Source organism: Marmota marmota, unplaced genomic scaffold (assembly GCF_001458135.2).
Source record: "Marmota marmota marmota unplaced genomic scaffold, marMar, whole genome shotgun sequence".
NCBI classification, from domain to species: domain Eukaryota; kingdom Metazoa; phylum Chordata; class Mammalia; order Rodentia; family Sciuridae; genus Marmota; species Marmota marmota.
The window spans coordinates 2,490,228-2,514,629 of NW_025999894.1; the positions used below are offsets into that span (position 1 = coordinate 2,490,228).

A 24,402-nucleotide genomic window follows, 5' to 3' on the forward strand; every position below is an offset into this window, starting at 1 on the left:
CTTGGAAGCCGTGGCCGCCGCGCCAGGACCCCATTTCTCCGGACGCGGGGTGCACTTGGGAGCCCGGGACGGACGCGCACTGCTGCGGAGCGCCTTCCTGCAGGTCGGGGCCGTGGGAGGGTGTGACAGCAGACAGCTGGCTACGGCACGTGACCGGTGCTGCGAGGGGAATCGAGGTTCCGCGTTCGGGAAGAGTCTGTGGAGCTTGGGTTGCGTGACCCGTTTCGGGAGTATGCACGGTTGCACGAGACCAGCCTAGTTTCCGTACCTTTAAAGGCATCAGTTGGGCTGCCCCAGGTCCTGCCTTTGCCTGTCTGTTGTCTGTAAAGCGATCCCAGGTGCTGCTTACAGTTTGAGGACTACTGAGTGTCCCTGCTGCTCCCACAGACAGTTGTTAGATACGCTGATTAGTTCATAGAATTGTTTAAACAAAACCAATGCAGGAATAAGCTCTAGATTCTGAGGGGTGAAGAGGCACAATCCAGACTGGTGGGGCTCTGCAGGTCAGCAAGAGGGTTGGCAGATATGGTGGTGACTTCAGCCACCTGGGATTCCTCTGCATTTCCCTCTGGCTCATGTTCTATTGTAGTTTTAGCTGTTTAAAACCCTCTGACAGTTCCTCCTTGCCTACAGGGTGTAATTCAACCTAGAAGCCCCTCCTTGGGGGGAGGTTGCCTGCTTCTGTGACTTCAACTGCCCCTTTTGGTGGCCTTCAAGTTACCAGGCTAGTAAATTCAGAAGGTTGTGAGCCCACCGATATGTCATGCTGCGCCTAAAATACCTTTCCCTGCCTCGTCCCGGCTTTTATGCTTCCAAGACCTCCGACATGTCTGATCTATGGGATGTTCCTGGTTTTCAAATTGGGTCATCCAACCCGGCCTCCAAGAGCCAATGTGTACCACATGCTACAGAGTCGTGAACTATTGCGATATTATGTCACTGTTGGTATGGGACATATCTTAATTTTTTTATTATTTATTTATCTGTGGTACTGTTGAAATCCAGGGACTACGCCTTTACCCCTGAGCTATATCTCTAGCCCTTTTTATTTTGAGATGAGTTCTCTCTTAGTTACCCAGGCTGGCCTCCATTTTGGGATCCTCCTGTAGCTCAGCCTCCTGAGTCACTGGGATTGCAGGTGTGCACCACTGCACCCTGCTGTCTCTTCTCTTGACCAGTGTGGTGATTAAGAAGGTGTATTAGGGGTTCTAGAACACTGGATTTGAAGTGTGGCTCCACACTTCTGGGTTGGGTTGCTTATGTAGCTTCTTTATGTCTCAGCTTCCCTGTTTGTAATATGGGGATGATATTAGTACCTCCCCTCAGAGGTTTGCTCTGTTTCATGAGATGATAACCTGCATGGAACTTAAAGCACAGGGCAGTAATAACTTATGGTTATGGAATGCCCCATGCTATCCTATATTTTAAGTGATTTACCTCTTTAGATCTTCACAGGAACACTAGAAAAGTGATACTGTTGTTATTAAGGCCTGCATTTTATAAATGAAGAGACTACAGGAGACCTGAATGACTTGCCAAGGTCACCTGCCAATAAGGAATGCAGCCAGGATTTGAACCCAGACCATCCAGGTGCAGAGATTACCCCATGCTATCATGTCTCTTAGGAAATGCTCTGGAAATGCTTCTGTCATGAATGAGGCAGGTCAATGCCCGGTGCACGGAGTAAATGAAAATACTCCAAAAGCTGTGGACCTACGATGATCGTCCCGTCTCTCCAGCTCTTCCACTCTCACCTTGCTTCCAATCTGTTGATTTGAGCTAAGCTCCGCAAAGTGTTGTCTCTTGAACACCGATAGTGCACAGACATTGTCTGGAAGGTACATACGCAGATAGATTCACTCAGCACAAATTTCTCTAGTACCTACTGAGGGTGCAACCTGAGCAGTGGATATTGGAATTCCTGACAGCACCCATGCACTGGAGACTCCATATTTGTCCCCTGAACTGCTGGCAGCCATTGGGAAGGGTGCTCAAAAATAATCTGCCACTTCTCTTACTACACTTTTCATCTATTCATTCTTCTAACAAATAATGTTTAAGGTACTCTATTCCATGTAGTGTGTGCTAGGCAGCACAGCATCTAGTAAGACGCATGATTTCTGGTTACCAGTCTTGATATATATTCCAGTTGAATAAACAACTAAGTGGATAAATAGTTTTGGAGAGTGAAAAGTACCAAGAGAAAGAGAGGACTGGGCATGTGGCTCAAGTGGTGGGGCGCTTGTCTAGCATGTGTGAGGCACAGGGTTTGATTCTCAGCACCACATAAAAATAAAGATATTGTGTCCACCTAAAACTAAAAAAATAAATACTAAAAAAAAAAAAAAGAGAGAGAGAAACAGGGTGATATAACACAGTGACTTGGAGATTACTGATGATAAGAGAAGAACGGGAGAGGAGACAGTGTGCATTTTCAGGTTTGGAGACAGAATGTTCTATGCAAAGAGAATAAATGCAGAGGCACTGGAGTGTGAGTGGGCTTGGTGTTTTCCAGGAACAGGACTGGGGCAGCTGGAACACTAAGAGGCAGGAGTGGTGTTTAGTTTGCCTTTGACTAAGTCACTGACTCTTTTTAAATTCCCATTTTCTCAACTGTAAATTGGAGGCAATTTTATCTGTTTTAGTAAATGTCTAATTAGAGAAGAACCATCATATATATTTCAAACAGGGAATTCAATACAGGTATTGTTTACAAAGGTGTTGGAAGGGCAGGAAACGCAAGAGGACAATAAGAGCATGCAGACACTGGCAACTGGAGTTAGCTGCCGCACCCCATCAGTTGAAGGAACCAAAGGAAAAATCATATTTCCAGAAACTGTTGTTGAGCTGCTGAGTAGGAGCTGAGAGTTGCACTTACTTAAGGGCAGTACTGGAATGCAGTGGATGCCATAACTGTGACCTGATGTGTTGGCAGAAGCTAGAGACTGGAATGACTTTTCCTTTTTTTTTCATTTTCCAAACTCCCACCAATGCCTCTCATTGACAGAATCAGTTGACAAAGGAGTCTGGGAAATGTAGTTTAACCCTTGGCCACAGAATGGTGAGTATAAGAAGGAAATGTGGAAATGAAGACAGCAGAAACCATTCACACAACCCGTCTTTCAAGGCTGTTTAGAGGAGAAGTGTGTATATATTCATAAATGATGGCTATTCTTTTTTCTTTTTCTTTTTTCCTTTCTGTTGTACCGGGGATTGAACTCAGAGAGGTTCTACCACTGAGCTACATCCCCAGCCTCCCACCTACCCCTTTTTGAAACAGGGTCTTGCTAAGTTGCTGAGACCGGCCTTGAATTTGGTATCCTCCTGCCTCAGCCTCCCGAGGTGCTGGGATTACAGGTGTGCCTCACCATGCCTGGCAAATTATGCTTACTATACTTTATAGCACATTGTAGCCATTCAGGGAGAGGAAATCTTTCAAAAACATCTTTGGTATGGTATTTCCACAGAAAGCTTTGAATTTGCAATTAAAAGCATAAAAAATTAGCATCTTAAAAATAGAATTTTAGGGTTGGAGATGTAGCTCAGTGGTACAGCAATTGCTAACATGTGCAAGGCCCTGGGTTCAATCCTCATCATCGCACACACAAAAATAATAATTCTTTTTATGTTAAATTAAATAGAATTTTAATTTGGAATACTTAACATGTTCATGTGGTACAAAATTCACATTATAGGGCTGGGGTTGTGGCTCAGTGGAAGAGCGCTTGCCTGGCATGTGTAAGGCACTGGGTTTGATTCTCAGCGCCACAAATAAATAAATAAATAAATATTCATCAACAACTAATAAAAATATATTTTTTTAAAAAATTCACATTAGGGTCTGGGGTTGTGGCTCAGTGGTAGAGTGCTCGCCTAGCGTGCATGAGGCACTGGGTTCAATCCTCAGCACCACATAAATGTAAAATAAAGATGTTGTGTCCACCTAAAACTTAAAAATAAATTTTAAAAAATTCACTTATAAGGGGCTGGGGTTGTGGCTCAGTAGTAGAGCGCTTACCTAGCATGTGTGAGGCCCTGGGTTTGATCCTCATCACCACATAAAAATAAACAAAATAAAGGTATCGTGTTCAACTACTTCTAAAAAAAATGTTTTAAAAAATTAACATTATAAAACAATATACAGTGAAAGTAAGTTTTCCTTTTTCATCTTTCCATCATTTAATCTTCTCCATCCCCCATATATAAAGTGTATGCATACATTAAAAGCAAAAAAAAATGGGGCTGGGGGTGTGGCTCAAGTGGTAGCGCGCTTGCCATGCATGCAGGCTGGGTTCGATCCTCAGCACCACATACAAACAAAGATGTGTCCACTGAAAACTTTAAATAAATAAATAAAAATTCTCTCTCTCTCTCTCTCTCTCTCTCTCTCTCTAAAAATAAAAATAAAAGCAAAAAAAATATTTTAAATAAAGGATGTATTCTATACAGACTACCCTGTGTCTTTTTCTTCTTTTTTCCACGTGACTGTGTCTTGGAGATCCTACTCCATCAGTACATACCTGACTTAATAGTATGTGGCATTCTGCTGTTTAGATAGGCCATAATTTTACTAGCCAGCCTTTCAACAGTCTTTTCCTATTTAAAAAGAATGCTGCAGTAAATATGCTTGCACAACCTCCTGGTGCCCACATGCTAATGTGACTGTGGGATCATTTCCTCCAGAGAACTTGTGGGTCAGAAGTTGCCGGTGTCAGATATCACAAAACACCGCTATCCACTCCCCGGCAGTGTTTGACAGAGCCTGTTTTCCCACAGCTTCACCAGCACCGTCTGTTAGCAAATATTTTCTCTTTGCTAATCTGACAGGTCAAAACTGGTGTCTTGCTCAATGCAATGTGGCAGCCTGGACTAGAGAAAGAACAGAGTGGGAAACAGGTGGAATCTGCAGCCGCAGTTACTAGCAGTGTGCCCATGTAGATTTAATAAAAATGAGGTTTCTTTCTTTTCTTTTTTCTTTTTTTCAATGTCTTTTAAAAACGCTATCTAGTGGGCTGGATGGGTAGCTTGGTATTAAAGCACTTACCTAGCATGACATGGCCCTGGGTTTGATTCCTAGCACGGGGGTACGGTGGGGGGGGGGGNTTTGTATATTAATTTTCTACTCTTCAACTCTGCTAAACTTGTTTATTGATTCTTTTTTAATATTTATTTAAGTTGTAGATGAACACAATACCTTTATTTATTTGGTGCTGAGGATCGAACCCAGGACCTCGCACATGCGAGGCAAGCACTCAACGGCTCAGCCCCAGCCCCAGCCCGAGTGAGGCTGTTTTAAAAAGAAGGCCTTAGCATGCTTATTTACTAAAAGGTTACAACTTCTTCACATTTTAAAAATGTTAACAGTGCTTTTCCAGTTCCTTCCATCTGATACTATGTTTCTTATTTCCATAAGTGAAAAGGCAACTTTGATATTTTCCCCTTTCGGTTGCAGATTCCCTGTTCAGAATATTGTTTGTTTGTTTGTTTTGCAAAAGTCACAATATATATCTAATAAACAATACAGTGATGTATAGAAAAGAGTGAATAATTTCCTGCCCAGCCTTTTGCTGCTGTGATCTAACATTAACATTTGATGTCTATCCTTCCTTATTTCCTTACTCTAAACACACGGGGCTGGGAATGTGGCTCAGGGGTGGAGTGTCTGCCTGGCATGCGTGAGCCTCTGTGTTCAGGGCCCAGCACTGCAAAAAAATTAAAAAATGAACACACAGAAATAAATAAATAAATATATATATAACATATGAAATGCATATGGACCTCATTTTAATTAAATATATATTTAGTATATAAATACACTTACAAGTGAAATATATATTATACATTTATATATTTATATATATTTGATAAAAATAAGATCCTTATGCATTTCTTTTCAGCCTCTTGTTTTCACTTAACAGCATGACTATTCTTCCAAGATCAATATAAAAAGGTCTACTATATTACTTAACAATAACTTCATGCCTTTATAACATTCAGAAACTCAGATGATAATATATTCAAACTTATTTTTAAAGTTTAATTTTTAGGTTTTCGATTGACACATAGTAATTGTACATATTTGTGACATTGCAATTGTACATATTTGTGGATATAGTGTGACATTTCAATTCATGTATGCAAAGTGTAATTAAAATTTCTTTTTAATGTGGACTGTAGCCACTGCCAACAATGCTACGAGAAGGTCCTGAATTCTTATTAGCTGCTGCTTTTGTTTTTACAATCCTAAAGCAGGAATGCTGGATGACAGAGTATACACATTTTAATTTTAAGAGATGGTGCTACCATAACCTGTGTATAGAAAATCCTAAGGAATCCACTAGAAAATATATTAGAATCAATAAACAAGGGGCTGGAGTTGTTGGCTCAGTGGTAGAGTACTTGCCTAGCATGTGCGAGGCCCTGGGTTCATTCCTCAGCACCACATATAATAAATAAAATAAAGATATTGTGCTCTATCTACAACTAAAAAATAAATATTTTTAAAAAAGAATCAATAAACAAGTTTAGCAGAGTTGAAGAGTAGAAAATTAATATACAAAAGTTAATTCTATGTACTCCTGTTGTGAACAATCAAAAATGGAAATTCAAAAACAATTCCAGCCCTGGAGTTGTGGCTCAGTGGTAGAGCACTTGCCTAGCATGTGTGAGGCCCTGGGTCTGATCCTAAGCACCACATTAAAAAAAAATAATAAAATAAAAGCTTCTATCCATGCACAACTACCAAAAAAATTTTTTTAAATAATTCCATTTATAATAATATAAAAATTAAGATATGTAGGATTAACAGAGGAGGTACAAAATCAACTCTGAAAACCATCAAACAGAGTTGAAAACAAAGATCAAATAAGCATAAAAGTGTCCTAGGCACGGATTGTAAGACTTAATATAGTTAGGTTGCAATTCCCTGTGTCGGATCGCTGTGACTGACAGACGGGGTGGCCTGAACCACAGAAAGCTATTGGCTTACAGTTCTGGAGGCTGGAAGTCCTGGGTCCTGGCAGGGCTGGTTGCTGTTTCTTCTCCTCCCCTCTCCTGCTCCTCCCCCTTTCCTCCTTTCCTCCTCCTCTCCTCCTCCGTACTGGTGATTTAACCCAGGGTACTTTACAATCGAGTGATGTCCCCAGGCCTTTATTTTATTCATTTTTATGGGGTGCTGGGGATTGAACCGAGGGCCTCACACGTGCTAGGTGAGCACTCTACTGCTGAGCCACAACCTCAGCTGTCCCCAGTCCTTTTTATGTTTTATTTAGAGGCACAGTTTCCCTGAGTTGCCCAGAGGATCCTCCCGCCTCAGCCTACTGAGTTGCTGGGATCACAGGCTTGCACCACTATGCACAACAGGGCTGCTTTCTGGTTTCTTCTAAGCCTCTTTGGCTTGTAGATGGTCATCTTCCCCTGTATCTTCACATGGCCAATGGGGTCCTTGTCCAGATTTTCTCTCCTCATAGAACACCAGTTGCACTGGAGGACAGCCCACCCCCATGACCTCATTTCAATTTAATTTCTTCTTATAAACTCCTATCTTCAAACACAGTCACATTCTAAGGTAGGAGGTGAACTTGGGGTGGACACCACAGCCTATGCTATGGATAGTGTCCCCTAAAGACCCACATGTCAAAGGCTTGGTCCCCAGAGTGGTGCTATCAAGAGACGGTGGAACCCCCCCTGGGAATGGCATCTTCTGGGAGGTCCTTAGGTAGTTGGGGGTGTTCCCCTGAAAGGGACGGTGTTCTCTCTCGTTCCTTCTGGCTGAGATGTGATTGTCACTTTGATAAAACCTTCCCACCAGGTTGTTCTGCACTCTACCAGACACCCAAACCCACAGGGCCATTTGGTCTTGGACTTGGAACTCGGCAGCCATGTCTCAAAAAATAAAAAGACTGGGGGATGTAGCTCAGAGGTCAAGTACTCCTGGGTTCAATCCCCAGTACAAGAAGCCAAAAAGTGCCCGTGTCCCCTCCCATTGAATTTGTAGAATAAGAGGAAGTGGCATTGTGTTACTCTGGCTCACAAAAAGTATTTTTCCCTTTGAACCCATACCTTGAATCACCTCCAAATAACCATCCAAAGTACTTATTAGGGGAAGTTACTTACACAGTGGGCTGTGGCATGTCCTCATGAAGGACAATGAGAGAAAGATGTCCTTCTACTTAGGTATATCAGTCAGATCAGAGCAAGGGATGAGGGTGTATGTGAGTGTGTTTTGTTTTTTTGAGACAGTATCTTGCTAAATGGCCCAGGCTAGTCCCAAACTTGTGATCCTCCTGCCTCCTGCCTCCCAAGTAGCTGGACTTACAGGGGTGTGCCACGGAGGGTTTAAGGAATTTGGACTCGGGGCTGGGGTAGTTTCTATGTTCAGGGCAACCACCTAAACCATTCTGTTGGTGCCTGGGAACATTTAAAGCTCTGGCTGGGGTTCAACCCTTCTGGAAAAAACCTGCAGCTGGTGGGTCACAGAGTAGTCAAAGAAGTCTGTCATTGGGACTGAGGGACCTCACAAAAGGTCCTACAGGTTCTGTCCTCATCACTGGAGCACTCAATGCTGCCATGGAAGAAGCGTGGCTATCCTGAGGCTGCCATGCAATGAGGAAGCCCAAGCCCCATGGAGAGGCCACGTGTAGTTGGCTGTCACAACTGAGCCTCAGATACTGAGGGGCAGAGAAAGGCCTGCCCTGCTGTGCCGTCGCTGGGTTCCTGACCCACAAACCCCACAAGCGGAATAAAATCACTGTTTGATGCCCCTGTGAAGTGGCTTGTCACATAGCAACAGATAGCTGAATGACCCTGTTTGAAATATTTAGGGTGTAGACATTGTCCTGTCAGTGAGATGGAAGTCTGCTTCACAGAGCTCAGCTGCACAGGGACCCAGTTGTCAGTTGAGACTGCAACAGGCACCTGTCCCTCCAGGATGCCTGGAGCCTGGGACTGTCCCACTCCATCACCATCCCCACCTTGAACGTGGGAAAGGCCCTGAAGTGTGTGCCCGAGCAACACTCTTGGGAATGTTTAGCACACCCTGTGACCAAAAGGACGTGAATGGGACATCAAAGATGGGGTGATCGTCACAACGCCTTGCTGTTTATAGCTTACTGTACATCTGTATTACCCTCACGGCATCCTTTCAGGTGGGGAAGACATCGAGCAGTATTTTGATTTCATGAACTAGGAAACCCCAACTGTTTAAAGCAGCTGCCTCTACTTGTGCAGAGCTCCCTGGTGACTGTGTGGTGACCGCCACGTCTCCTGTTGTTCCTACAGAGACACACACCCCACTATCGTCCAGCCTTTCCACAGGCAGACATCTCCAGGGAGCCCCTGGCCAGATGGCAGTAGTGGCTTTGGTAGCTAACGTTGTTCAGAACAAATTGGGGAAAGCTCCACGCATCCCACCCAGCCTCTGTCTCACTCCTGGTTAAAGGGGTGTGTGCACCAGGCTGGATCATCAGCAGCCCCGGTGAGCCGGTCAGCGCCTCCTGAGGAGCCATGTCTGAGTAAGAGGGCAGCTGTGGGTCAGGTATTGACCAGTGAGCGCTAAGCAGATGAGGTGGTACAACTGGGCGTCTTCAGGGTGGGCCGGGGCAGGGGCTGCAGTAGGGAAGGCTGCTCTGGAGCTGTCTGCACAGCACGGCATCGACAGGAGACTTAAGCAACACGTGTATTTCTAACAGCTCCCACCACTCTGGCCTTATCGACTACCTCCTAAAGCCCCGACTACGGCCACATCCCGAGATACTGGGGGTTAAGGCTCATTATGGTCTGGATGTGGTTTGAGTGTGTCCCACAAGGTCTGGTTGTTGGAAACTGGGTCCTCAGTGCAAAGACATGGGAGGTGATGGAGCCTTTAAGAACAGGGCCTAGGGGGAGTGATTAGGTCATGGGGTCATGGCCTCCAAAAGGACTGACGTGGTGTCAGTTCTCATGGACCCCAGTGAGTCCCTGAGAGACGGGTTTTATAGAGTAAGACTTGCTGGGCACCGTGGTGCCCCTGTAATCCCAGCTACTCGGAGCTGAGGCAGGAGGATTGCAAGTTCAAGGCCAACTGTGGCAACTTAGTGAGATCCTATCTCAAAATAAAAAATAGTCTGGGGAGGTAGCTCAGTGGTAGAGCCCCTTTGGGTTCAATCCCCTGTACTAAAAAAAGAAAGAAAGAAAGATTGTCCCCACCCACTTCATTACTCTAGCTCCCTACCTGTCCCTCTTACATGTGCTCCCACCAGGATGAAAGCAGAGGCCTTCACCAGAAGCCAAAGTGAGGGGACTGCATCGACTTTGAGCCACCAAAGCTGTGAGCTAAATGAACCTCTTCTCTTTAAAAAGTACTCGGCTTGAGGTATTTTGTTATAGCAACAGAAAACAAACTGATACAGGGCTTCAATAGATGAACCTGGGGGCAGGCACAACTCAACCCAGAGTGGCCTCTTCCCAGTTTGTATTGGGCCTCATGAAGGAAGCTGTCAGACTGAGAAGTTAAAGATCAGACGTTTGTTTGGGACAAGGACACTATAGGGGGAAGACATTGCTGTGTGTTCCCAGGTTGGGGTGGAAAGGGCTGAAAGATAGCCACTCTTGAAAGCGAAGTGGCTACAGGGGCAGCTGAGGCCTAGGACAGAGGGCAGGGCTTGCACTGGGGACAACTGGGGTCACATGCATCCCCTGACTGGGTAGAAGTAGATGGAACCTGTTTTAAATTTTCAGTCCTCCTCCTCCTCCTCCTTCTGTGCTGGGAATTGAACTAAGGGTCTTGCAAGCGTTACCACTAAGCTACACCCAGCCCTGACACAGAAGTTATTTCAGTCCTGAACTGCCCTACGGGGTGCCTGGAGGGACAACAGACCCTACAAGGAGAACTGGGCCACCAGATTCCTAGGGGTCGAAAGAGGAGCCACAGGACATAGGATGTGGAATGTGAAGGGCCAGCAGCACAGCCAGAGTAGCAACACAGAGGCAGCCATCATGAACATGTTCAGCCAGTCCCCCGTGTACCCGCATTCCCACCACCACTGATCACATCGCCAAGAGGTGGACCGTCCCGAAGTCCGTTGATGGGTGAATACGTAAACACAATGCAGGTTCATTCAGCCATGGACAGGAGTGGAGTCCTGCTCCATACTATAGCGAGGATGAACCTGGAGAGAACATTATTCAAGCAAGTTAAAACTACACTGAGGTTTCACCTTGCTCCAGTCAGAACAGAAACAATCAAGAATACAAATAACAGTGGAGGGTGTGGGGAAAGGGCACCCTCACGCATCGCTGGTGGGACTGAAATTAGTGCAGCCCCTCTGGAAAGCAGTATCAAGTTTCCTCAAAAAAACAGGAATGAACCACCCTCAATTTATACAAAAGGATTTAAAATCAGCATACTACAGTGACACAGCCACATCAATGCTTATAGCAGCGCAACTCACAATAGCTAAGCCATGGAGCCAACTTAGGTGCCCTTCAACAGATGAATGGATAAAGAAAATGTGGTATATACACACAATGGAATATTACTCAGCCATAAAGAAGAATGACTATGGCATTTGCCAATAAACCTGGAGACTATCATGGGAATGAAATAAGCCAGTCTCACAAAGCCAAAGGTCAAATGTTTTCTCTGATTTGCGGAAGCTAATCCACAATAGGCTGGGCTGGGGGTGGGAAAAATAGAAGAGCAGTGGATTAGACAAAAGGAATGAGGGAAAGGGAAGGGGGATGGGATAGAGGAAGACAGTGGAATGAATAGACCACAGTGAATCTCACCACCATGGACATCTACAACACACTAATCAAAAAAAAAAAAAAAAGGTGAATAGTGGAAAGGTCAGTTATGCAGAGGGACAGGAATTGGGAATGGGAGGAAGGGAGGGCAAGGGGAAATCCTGGGGACTGAATTAGAACAAATTATAGTCCATGCTTCATAACTAGGTCTTGTATATTCTACTGCCATGTATATGCAAAAGAACCAACAAAATTGCTAACTTTATGTTATGTGAATCTCACCTTGATTTTTAAAAAAGCAACTGAGTGCATTGAAGTGTCACACTGTATCTGCAGCTCCAAGAGGCCTTGGGATCACAAATACATCAATTACTATGTGGTTAGTTAAAAGTAAACATTTAAATACATACATAAGTCAAAAGTGACCATGGAAGCAAAATCCAGCCTTAGACTTCTGCTTGGCCAAGGGAACCATCCTGGGCTCCCCTGGGTGACACTGAATGGAACTCTCCAGCAGCTTGCTGCTGTCCCAGCCCCACCACCCCAATATCAGGTTGTGGGGGATCGAGAACTGCTTCCTCAGCCGGGCGCATTGGCTCACGCCTGTAATCTCAGTGGCTCAGGAGGCTGAGGCAGGAGGATCACTAGTTCAAAGCCAGCCTCAGCAACAACGAGGCGCTAAGCAACTCAGTGAGACCCTGTCTCTAAATAAAATACAAAATAGGGCTGGGATGTGGCTCAGTGGTCAAGTGTCCCTGAGTTCAATCCCAGTACTCTCCCTACCCCTCAAAGAAGAACTGGTTCCTCAACCTCTCATCCATTTCAACAAATCACACGCCGGGTATCTGGCTAAGAAGGGGGACACAAAGAGAAAGAGGGGCCCATCTCGGGGAGTCCCATGTCTAGACCAGTCCTGAGGGTAAAGATGCCGTGAGACCCACGTGTCTTTTCAGATTTTCCTGTAGCTACATTTAAAAGACTAAAAAGAGCCAGCTGAGGTTAACCTAATGATCCCACCCCTCTTACTATCCAAGAGGCTCCAGGATCCCCCGCAGATACCAAAATCCGAGAATGCTCAAGGCGCTTTTCTAAAAAAATCTTAAAATTCCACTTATTTATCATGGCACTGGGGGTTGAACCCAGGCGTACTTAACCTCAGAGCCACATCCTCGCCCTTTTTATATTTTATTTTGAGACAGGGTCACCAGGTGGCCTCAGGCCTTGCTAAGTTGTTGAGGCTGGCCTCAAACTTGTGATCCTCCTGCCTCAGCCTACAGAGTGGCTGGGATCACAGGGGTGCACCATCACATATTAAATGGTGGAGTCCTACAGATAATCTACACGCCTGCTCCTGTGGACTTTCAACACCTCTGGGTCACCTATGATAGACCTCACGTGATGCAGATGCTACCTAAATAGTTGTTATGCTGTTTTGTTTGGGGAGTAATGATAAGAGAAAAAAAAAGTACATGTTCAGAAATGGCGCCAATTTTAAAAAATAGTTTTGATCTGTTGTTGGTTGGATCCGTGATGCGGACCTTGCAAATGTGGAGGCCAACTGTATCCGTGACCAACGTACTCACAGAATTATCATTTGGACATTCTCTCTGCTCCTGTCCTCGCTCCCCAGCGTGGCCTGGCTCCTATGGGGAGCACAGATGGCTCTGTCTCCTGGGCATGTGCAGAAGTGCTGCTGCTGGACCCCTGTGAGCGGACCAGCATGCTGCCCCAGTCGGGCAGCAGAATGCAGGCTCTAGGTTTGGATGCCTGGAACCTGCAGAGCGTTTGGCTGCTGCCCACGACTGCCTGGGATGCTCACTGAGAGGCCCCAGGGAGGCCCTGGGCACACTGGGAAATGCCCAGGAGGGAGGCCTGGGTCTGAATCCTGGCTCTGGCACCAAGCCAGCTAGGAGACTTAATTGTTCATACATTCCAAAAATATTTACTGGGACTGGGGTTGTAGCTTAGTAGTAGGACACTTACCTAGCGTGGGTGAAGTCCTGGGTTCATTTCCGGCACCCACAGGGAGAAAAAATACTAACCACTTCCTGTGTGCCCACGTTCTGTGCCAAGGCTGGGATTTTTTGCAATGAACAAGTTGGCTGTATCTCTGCCCTAGTGGGGCTTTCAGAGCAGTGATGGGGAAATAGTCAACAAGCAACAAAATTCCAAGAAATCATATGGAGTTCAGGTCTAGGAAGGCACAGACTATGAAATATGGATGTGATGCCTGGAAGTGCAGCAGCCATTTTGTGACCATGAGGCAACACTCATAAGGACAAAAGATGGTAAGGATGATGGAAAAGAGCCTGTGCCTTTGGTGACGTCATTGCATCATTGCACTCATCAGGTGACATCATTGGTATCTTGATGATATTTGGTGATAAGCCCTGGGCCACAATTCTCCAGACTTTGGGATCTAAACAATACATGAACTGCCACTGTAAGTTGGAATTTTGTAGTAGACTAAAGCAGACCTGAATGACAAAGAAGATCGGATTACGAGGACATCTATTAGAGGCACGTTTTGGTACCGTAAGGAACAAGCTTGAGTGGTAGGTAGGACAGAAATCAAGGGCAGGGTGAGCCGAGCGACACTGAGACCCTGGGCCCTGGGGAGTCTTGAACAGGTTGTGGGTTTAGAGAGCTCCCTCCGGCAGCTGCATGGAGCACAGCCAGCAGAGTCACGGCGGCCCAGAGTCGGGAGAGGGAGGTGGCTCTGGCCTGGGTGGGCAGGAGCCGAGTGGGGAGCCAGGTGTAGACAGGCCCTGCACCTCCGCACGCTGTTCTGCACAGACAGACCTGTGTTCGAATCCCACCTGCCACCCGTCAGCTGTGTGACCCCGAGACGACTTAAACATCCCACCCTGACCCGGTCTCTCTCTTTGTCCCCACCCAGGACGACACCTTCTCTCACTTGGCGTCTGCCACGGCCTCCCAACCGGCCTTCCCACCCCTGACGTTTCCCCACGCCCAGCCACCATCATTGCTCTAAAACAAGCCTGACTGCGCCACCCCCTGCTTAGAACCCTTCGGCAATGAGGCCTGAGATGGCCTCTGTGTGGTCAGGATATTGGCCACAGGCTGCAAACCTTCACAGGGCACAAGGGCTGCGGTTGGCACTCGCCTCCCTCCACACAGTGACTCAGGGTCCATCAGCCTCAGGCCTCCATCAACCCCCTGTGAATCCAGCCAGGGAGGCGGGGAGGCTGCAGGGAGGTCTCAGTTCCCAGGTGATCCCAGTTGACTGCAGAGGAACCCGGGAAACAGTGTTCAGGAAGGACGGCTGGGGGGGGGTGGATTTTTACTTTTACATTTTTGTTATGATTTTTTAATGGCACTGGAGATTGAACCTAGGGCTGCTCCATCACGGACCTACATTCCTGGCCCCTTTTCACTTTTTATTTTGAGACAGGGTCTCCCTAAGTCGTCCAGGCTAGCCTCCAACAGGTGATCCTCCTGCCTCAGCCTCCCAAGTGGTGGGATTATCGGCCCCTGGAGGAAACGGATTCTTGGTGCAACCCAGGGGTCTCTGCAGAAGCCTGTCCTGACAACACAGCGCCCCAGGGGAGCAGCCCCAAACCCTGCCCCGATTCTGCCTGAGGTGTGCTGGTATCTCTTGGAGATGCACATGACTTTCACCAGTATCCTCCTGTGATCTCTAAATAAAACCAATTTATTGCTTTTCTAAACCCAAAGGTCAGAGCAGGGGCAGGATGGACCCAAACAGAGCTCTTATTTAAAAATCAGGGAAGGGGGGGGGTGGGACACAGCAGTCCCAGGCCCCAACAGTGATGCCATCTGAGCAGGCATGACGAAGACCTCTGTCCACGCTGTGGGGGTTTCCTGGCTTGGACCCCAGCTTTGCTCTCTGGCGGGGAGTCTCCCCCCTTCAGTTTTCCTTATGGCCCAACCTGGGGAGGGGGCTCAAGTTTCTGCACCCCTTTCCCTGCCCAGATAGGCTTGGGGTCCAAGGCTCACGACTTTGGCAATACAACCCCCTCCAGAGGGTAGGGAATTTACCTTCTGGAAAGTTCTATGTGGCCCCCCCCACCCAGGGTTCTCTGATCTTTGGTTCTTGGTCCCCACGTCTCTGACCCTCTCAGCTGCTGGACACTTACCCTGAAGCTATCTCTCTCAACTGTCGCTATCTTCATTTGACCCTCGCTTTCTGGGCAGAGGCTCTGTCTGAAGAACCCCCAGATTTGATTTATTTGAGGTCTGCTTCAGCGTTCCTCAGAGGCCCACGTGTTAAACTGTTGGCCCCTGGGGGGGGGTGCTATTGGCGGTGGGGGGAACGGATACCGAATCCGGATCCTTGGGTCAGAGCAGCAGGAGAGAACCCTGCACCCAGAGAGAATCTAAGCGCATGCAAAGATGTTCCAGGGGCCTCTGCCTGAGCCAGAAGGGCCAGGAGGAGGCTGAGGCAGGAGGATCGCAAGTTGGAGGCCAGCCTGGATAACTGAGTGTCCCTCTGTCTCAGAAAATAAAGTGCCGGGTGCAGCTCAGTGGGAGAGCCCCTCCTGGGTTCAATCCCTCGTACCACAAACCCAAACCCACAAAACCCCCTGAGAGCTAGCTAGGATGTCTTATGTCCCCTGAGAGGTCGTATCCCTTAGCCTTAAGAGGGCCCATCCAGTTCCTCAAAGACGCCGAGCCCAGCCCACACCTGAGCCTGCTCTCAGGATGCTTGGTTTGCCCACCCACCCTGCCCTCTGCTCGTCTGTCTATTCTGTCCATCTGTCCATTCACTCTTTGTCCCCCACCCACCTCTGAATTCATCTATCTGTCCATCCACCCGTCTCCCCATCCAGCAGAGGTCTTTGAGCGCTGAGTACGGGACAGGCGCTGATCTACGGGCTGGGATATTCCCCGTGAGCAAACAAAGAAGAAACTCCCGCCATTGTGGAGCCTGTGGTCAACGAAGAATGAACGAGACAAACAAGTTATGTATTGTGTGAGGAGTAAATGGGGAAAAAATAGAGCTAGGGTAAGGATTCAGGAGTGGAGGGCATAGCCGTCTTAAGAGGGGAGGGCGGGCGTGGAGATGCACGCCTGGGATCCCAATAACTGGGGAGGCTGAGGCAGGAGGATAGCAAGTTGGAGCCCAGCCTTAGCAACGGAGTGAAACCATCTCAAACTAAAAAGGCCTGGAGATGTAGTCCAGTAGTTAAGCACCCCAGGTTCATTCAATACTGGTACCAAAAGAGTGTGGGGGGGAGATTGGGAAGGAGTCCTCACCAAGGAGCTGATAACCGGGCCTAGACTTGAAGGAGATGTGGAGGGAGCCATGAACATATGTGGGGAGAGCACTCCAAGCAGAGGGAACAACAGCACGTGCAAAGGCCCTGTGGTGGGAGTGGCTTTGCAGGTATGGGGAATAGTAGGGAGGCCTGGATGACTAAGGTGGGTGAGATGGGGAAGAGCAGTGGATAAGGTTGCAGATCACGGGGGCCCATCATTCGGGGCCTGTAGCTCCTCCCACCATGAAGCCCACATGTCCCTTCTTCAAGAAAGCCTTCCTCCTCTGCTGGAAGTTGTTGGCCTCACCTGGTGTGCACCGGCAGTCTCAACAGAGTTCCTTCTGGTGTGTGATTTCTCACCACCCCCACGGGACTGTGAAGATGGAGCCCTGTCTGGGCATCCTCACTTGGTGACCCTTGGGTGTTTGGCCCTGGACCTCTGAAGGGCAGCTCTGCTGGTAAGGAGCCCAGGTTCTCTCCTCCCAGGCTTGCTGGGAAGTTCTCACAGGACAACCTGCTCCCCTAGTCCCTGGCACTTAGTTGTCTTAGATAAAACACCAACACATCGCTCCTGCCTGGCTCTCCTTCTGTTACATTCCCTTGCTGTGACAAAATCCCTGAGATAATCAAGTTACGAAGAGGAAAGGTTCATTTATTTTTTGGGGGGTTTATTTATTTATTTAGTGCATTACAATTATATATCATAATGGGATTGTTTTGAGTCACTTTCTCTTGTTCTTTTATGCTCATCCTATAGAGTTTCAATTTTCTTGTTATCAAGTCATGACCTTGGTAACATTTTCATCTTTCTCTGCCTTAGGATCATAGAATCAATGGGATTCTCAAGGTAGAGATCACCTTGGCAGTTACCTGAGTCCTGTTATTCACATGAAAACTCTGAGTTTCAAGTCAGGATGGTTTTTTGATTGTTTAGTTACTTTAAAAACAAAAATGACATAAAGTTAATTTTTCTGATTGGTTTATGCACTTTCCACTCTGCTCTGTGTTTCTCTGTTCTCTTTATATGTCTGCTTTCCCCACGTGGGTACACTGCTCTGTAGGTGATGTAGCACACGTACCAGCGTTTGCCATATTCCTGTGTTCTTATCCATCCCTGTCCTAGGAAAGGTTTGATTTACAAATTCAGAGGTTTCAGGCTGCACAGTCACTTGGTCCTGTCACTTTGGTGGCACAGAGCGTCACGGCAGGAGTGTGTAGTGGATCAGAGTTGCCCACCTGAGAGTGCCCGGTCTCAGTGTCATTCCACATCTAGTGGCTCCTTCCCCGAGCTTCTCCTAACAGGACAAGCTGGGGATGGGGGTTCAAGACCCTTGCCCGAGGTGGGCCCCTCACCCTCCAGCTCTCTCTCTTCTCTAAGTTCAGTCCTGGGAATTCCGTTGCGACAGCCCGGAACGCACTGACAAGCGGCGGAACCCGCATTTCCAATGCCACCTACTTCAAGTGTTGGGGTGACGCGTTCTTTAAAGGCAAAGCCTGGGAGACCAAATAGCCGCTGCCCTTGACCATGGTCATGGGGGTGCAGCATACGAGGCCCGGAGGCTTCTCACCTGTACGGTTTGGACATTAAGTATCCCCCATAAATGCTCATGTTGGGCAACGGAGCAATATTCAGAGGTGAAAAGATCAGACCGTGAGGACTATAACCCAGCCAGTGGATTAATCCACTTACTGGACTGCTAATTTGAAAGGGCTGCCTCGCTGGGTGGTAACTGAAGGCAGTGGGTCATTAGGGTTTATATTTGGTCCCTGGCTCCTGTCAGATTCCCCATTGTCACAAGGTGAGCAGCTTCCCTCCACCACCCCCTTCCACCACCCAGAGCAATGGCAATAGCTAGCCACGGACTGAGACCTCTGAAACCACAGCCCCCAATAAACCTCGCCTTTCCTAAGTTGTCCTTTTGGTCGCATCAACAAAAAGCTGACACGTCACCACACTGGAGATCCGGTAGAAAACATGACCAACTCCTCAGCTCGACACGGGTGGGTAGTGGCTGGGCGCGGCGGCCCACACCTGTAATCTCAGCTACCGGGGAGGCTGAGGCAGGAGGATCTCAAGTTCCTCAGCGGAGGCCACGTCTATAAGTAAAACATCAAGAGGGCTGCTGGGGATGTGGCTCAGCGGTAAAGCACCGGTATGAGAAAGAAAACTCACGACACTGAGAGAAAAACCAGAGAGCATCCTCGACAACCAGAAAAGCGTCTTTAATCATTTTGTCTCCTTGGGCAGAGAGAACTGAGAACACGACCCTAAACTCGATCCTGCAGGTGGCAGAGTAGCAGGCTGAACGCATCGCCCTGCCGGATCTCGTGGGAGATTTAGGGCACTGATCTGGAAGAAGTGGGACCCTGAGAATTGTAAAAGGGATGTTTGGGTGGACTTGAACCAACCTAGGGACGCTGAACCCAGCGAGAACCGCGTGAGGACGTGCACACTCCTGCTGTGACCCCACCACCCGTGAGACTCAAGCCCTCTCTATGGCAGCCAGGCACTCTTGAGGTCTCACACCTGAGAGCCCCAGTAGGGCCCACCTCATCCCCCCCACCCCAAATGAGCAGGGAAGTGGAAAATGTTATCTGTTTATTGCTTTCTGGGGCCATCTGTCATCTGAAGTAGAAATAAAATCACAAGCTTGGCACCATCATTCAGGGAGGATGGGTTTGGCTTAGTCCCTCTGTGTGGGCTGCAGGCTACTGACTCCCTATGACCCTCAGTTTCTTCATCTGTTGAACAGGCCCAACTACTGGCATCTCCTCGGATGGTTGAAAATTGAGACTGTGAAAGGCTCAGCCACCGCTGTGCCTCTCCTCTTTTTTGGGTGGGGGGAGTTAGATATTTTACTCTCCAACTGGGAACTACTAGGAAAATTCCCATTCGGGAGACGGCGACCTCTCTGGGCAACAGGATGGCATGGGACATGGCCTTCATTATGATCCCTAGGCTGTTGGCATTTGGATGGACCCCCCTCCCCAACTTCCTGCTCTGAAAAAAAAAAAAATCCCCAAGTTTTTAGGACTGAGCGCAGTTCCTGTAGAAGAGGCTGATGTCACGTCACCAGCCCTGTCCCGGGGAAACCTGTTCCCAGGCAGGTGAGAGGCTGGGGTCCGAGTTAGACTGTGACCTCAGGGAAAGTGGAACTGTGTGGGGTGGGTTGGGCCTGCTGGACGGGAGAGGCACTGCCCATACCAGGGTGGGGACCCTAATGCCAAAGCCACTGTCCTGCAAGGGGAATCTCAGCCACGTCCGGGTGTCTCAGAGTCTCTGGCAGGTGCTGATGGTTAGGTTGGTCCCTAGTGACAAGGAACAAAGAACACCTTCGTAGCCTGCCTTTCCCATTCCTCCTGCCCCTGGGGGGGCTCCAACGTCCTCACTGCACACACTAGATTGCACGGGGGACAGCACACGCAGCAGCAGCTCCCGGGGAGCCGAGGTCTCCCTTCTGTTGAAATGCTCATCATTATGTTCAGAAATCTGAGAAGGACCGGGGACGGGGTCTAGCTGGCCGGACACCGCTGGGGCGGGTGGGTCCTGGGTAGGAAAGGCACCTGTGTGGACTGGACAAAGAAAGGGACCCCCCCCCCAGGTCAGACCCAGCAGGAGGAGAGCACGAGGCTTCAGATGAACAGCTCCCCGTGGAGAGGGGGCAAATGTCCCTTTGCTCCTGGAGCGAAGTGGATCAAGAGAGGGGTGTGGCGGGGAGGCCGGGCAGGAGGGTAGCACCAGAAGCTGAACTGGGCTGCGGGCCGGGGGCTCCAGGTCAGGGTGGGGATGTAGCTATTGCTGCTGCTCCAAGGCTCAGCTGGCGACCAGGGCCAGGCCCAGCACAGCTCGGTCACCACCCCTGCTGTGGAGTCTGGGGCTTTAAGGCAACCCGAGGAGGTGAGCATGCTCAGGTCCCGCAGGAACTTGGGACGGGGCCCACTGGGGACGACCCGGCCAGTCCTCCTGGGCCCAGGGCCTCCATATTCAAGTACTGAGTGAGAGTCTCACGGGCTCGTGGCCAGTCATCTGCTGTCAGAACGCGGTGGGTGGGGACCTTAGGTTCAGGCAGGGATGGGGCTGCTTCCTCCTGGCCCCCCTGCTCCTTGAGACTGTGCTAGTCCTCGGGGAACTCCCGTGGGGCATCCCTCATGTTGCCGCTGCAGGGCCACCTCTGTGGGTAGGCTGCAGCGTGCAGGGCCACCCCATCCTGTCGTCCACAGCCCCAGCACTGGCTCACCGAGCTCGGAGGAAAGGTGGGGAGGACGTGTGGGAGGGGTCGGGGTCCTGCGGGAGGGACTGGAAGCCCTGGTCCAGCGGCCCCTGGACAGGAGGGGAGACACTGCGGCTTGTCTACTCGGAGGGCTGGGGCTTGCTCACTTAGCATCTTGACCCAGGAGCGGGGGGTCACCGCTGTGTGGGACGCGGCACAGCTGAGCCCCTCCTGCCAGCCATTTCTTTCGGGAGGCCCAGGGTATTTTTCTGGCCCTTCAAGGAAGCCCTTTGGGAACAGAGCTGAGGAGCACGTGAGGAACGGGCCACCTGGGCTCTCCTGGAGGCCAGAGCGGGAACTTCTGCACCCGGCCCAAGGTGAAGGCCTGGGAGGCAGGGGAGGCTTGGGACAGATGCCACCGAAGGCCCACACCCGTGACTCGCCGTGGTGGGGGCTCGGCGGTGCTAAACGGAGGGGGCCCCCCAGGAAGGCTGCCAGCCTTCCTCGTGTGTGTGGGCCTTGAAGTCGCTGCCACCGGGCAGGAAGCTGTCTGAGCCCCGCGCTGGCCGTGGCTGGGGGAGGAAAGCTGGGGATGTTGGCGCCAAGGCGGGGAGCCGTGAGGCACTGATGGGGGAAAGGGCCACCGGCCAGCCCAGCACCACGAGGAGGAGTCACCAAGGCACCCCAACACCCACCCCGCCCTGAGCCCCGGCACTGGAGGCAGGGAGGCACGGGAGGAGTGGGGACGCACCGGAGCCCCGGACACCCCCCAGAGGAAGGGGCACGTCACATCCGAGGATTCACTGATGACTGTCCCCTCCACTCAAAAGGGACTGGATTCCTGGGTCACCCTCGGCTCCATAGAGGAGCAGGAAGAGACTTGACCCTTGTGGGGAACAGAGCACAAGAAATCAGGACCCCGAGCCCTAACCAGCCCTCAAAGGGAAGACACAGGGTCCCCTAAAAGCGGGGGGGGGGTGTCCCACAGACCCAAGTCATGCTTGGCGCACCTCCCAGGCTGTCACCAGGAAGGCTGGTGTGGGTAGGGGGCCTGGGACTTACAAAGGCCAACAGAATGGACCTGGCCACAGCTGGCCCCGCAAAGAGAACTAACGCTCTGGTGTTTGGCATTAGTAAAAGAAACCTGCCAGCGGAAGTGCTCCTTTCTCTTGGTGATGAGGACGTTGGGGTGGGCGCTGGGGGGTCAGTATGCCTTCCTCCAGCTCCAGCTCCCAGGCGAGCCTTCTTGAGAGTGCCTGGACAGGTAAGAGGCCAGCAGCAGTCGAGGCACCGAGGAAAGCAAGGTAAGCACCCACTGCTTCTCCCTGAGCCTGCCCACACCCACCCCAGCTCCTGTGCGAGGCTGTGCACATGCGCAGAGCCGCCCCTGGGCCAGAGCTCCGTCCGCACCCTTCTCGCTCACACCAGGGGAGGGGGGTGCCCTTTGCTCTGCCCCCCACCCCCCTGCACCAGGGCACCAAAGTTCTGCAGAAGAGACGTGGGGGGAGGGGCGGGGGAGTGCTGGTGGCAGACGAGGCTTGGTGCCACCGCTCTGCGAGGTTGGCACTCGAGGTTCTTTCTTGCTCCTCTCGGCTCTGGGAAATGCCCTCCTCGTTCGTAGAAAGGACACAGCACCAGGTGTGGGAGGGGTCCCACGCCAGCCTCCTGCTGAATCACAGAGCAAGGACCCCCCCGCCCCCNAATCACAGAGCAAGGACCCCCCCGCCCCCCCGGGTCCTGCCGCGCTGCCCACTGAAGGCGGTGGGGACCCTCTTTTGCCCTGGTCACTGGATCACCGCCCATCCTCGGCCAGCCATCTTCAGGAGCTTGGACACAGGGCCCCGGATGGGCGTCCTTACAAAAATAACTCTGAGCCTGTCCCCAGCGGGAGCAGGTTCCTGAGAGCACGCGGGGCTGGGGCCAAGTCCGCGCGGAGGGGCCGGCAGGGGGCGCTCCTGCCCACGGCCGGGGCTATGGCTGCAGCCGCTCCAGGTACTGCGGCAGGGGGTTCTCCTTGACATACTTCTGGATGTACCAGCACGTGAGATGGGCCTTCAGGTCCTCCTCCACCACAAAGTCCAGGGCAGCCTGGGGACCGCGGCAGAGGAGAGTGGGTGGTCAGAGCCCCCAGCCTGAGAAGGTAGTGGTCACCCACCTCCTCTGCATCCCCCATGTTCTACAGCAACCCTCCCACTTGGCCCACCACAGGGGGTCCCTTTCCTAGGGACTCGGGATAACCCCCTTCCCAAGCCTGAGCCAGGAAGCAGAGGCTGTGGTGGGTGAGGGGGAGCCGACAGAGGGTCCAGCTAAGCCTGGGAGCAGGCCTTGCGGGGAAATTGAAGGCCATTCTTGGCTCCAGAAGCAATCGCCCTTATGAAGCTCAGACCTACAGTCCAGGTAGCCTGAGGTTTCAGGGGCTTTGAGGATGAACAAAGTTGTGGGGTGGATTGGGAAAGGGCCATGAGCCCACTGACCTGGCTGTTCATCCATTTGTCCCCCCCACCCCCCAGAACTTACTGAGCAGCTACTATGTGCCAGGTCTGGGGCCCTAGGACAGAATTAGGCTGTGGTAACCTTGGAGATGTGTCTGCAGCAGGGTTCTGCCGATCGGGAGCCTGGGCCCCAAGTGACTGCCACTTCCCTCAGGAGGGCCAGGGAGTATAGAGTACTGCCCAACACCCCTACTGCCCACTGTGACCTGCTGGCAATGAAGACCTGTGGGTCTATACTCTGGCCAAAAAGCACGCAGCAATCAATTGCCAGGCCGCAGCCTGACTGAGCGGGAGGGTAACTGTCCCCAGGGCCCCCACACCTGCGGACGACCCTACCTTGGCGAGGTGTTTGGCAATGCCACGCCCGCGGTAGGCATCCGGTACCTCGGTGTGTTGCAGGTCCACAATCCGTTTGCCCACATACTCATAGAGCAGGACGGCCCGGTCATGACACCCTGAGGATGGGAGATGCAAACAGGTTGAGGCTCGGTCAGCTTTGGCCAAGAGTCCTACAGGACCCAGGAGAGGACACTGGGATGGAGAGACAGGCACATGGAGCCAGGTTACTAGAACTGAATTCTGAATAACCTCTGGGCCTCAGCTTCCTCACAGGGTTGGAGGCAGTGGGTCTTCTTGCTCTCCCAAGACCACCAGGACAGAGGCTCCCCAGGCCACCTGCAACTTCTGCTGTGATTCCTCCAATCACAGGGTTGTTTTTTTTTTTTTTTTTTG

At 50.4% G+C, this 24,402-nt stretch overlaps 2 protein-coding genes across 2 annotated transcripts in view; both read right to left on the bottom strand.

The window, feature by feature from the left end:
* The window catches only part of Tmem11 (transmembrane protein 11), a 33,705-nt gene extending 15,211 nt beyond the window's left edge, over positions 1-18,494 (bottom strand). The window contains exon 1 of the mRNA XM_015503519.2: positions 18,424-18,494. Coding sequence (XP_015359005.2) covers positions 18,424-18,494 — 71 coding nt within the window. The remainder of the gene's footprint in view (positions 1-18,423) is intronic.
* Positions 18,495-19,171: 677 nt separating this feature from the next.
* Natd1 (N-acetyltransferase domain containing 1) overlaps positions 19,172-24,402 on the bottom strand; it is a 33,683-nt gene continuing 28,452 nt past the window's right edge. The window contains exons 3-4 of the mRNA XM_048795296.1: positions 24,007-24,266; positions 19,172-23,266 (exon numbers count right to left, since the gene is read on the bottom strand). Of these exons, the coding sequence (XP_048651253.1) occupies positions 23,150-23,266; positions 24,007-24,266 (377 nt within the window). The 3' untranslated portion in view covers positions 19,172-23,149. The remainder of the gene's footprint in view (positions 23,267-24,006; positions 24,267-24,402) is intronic.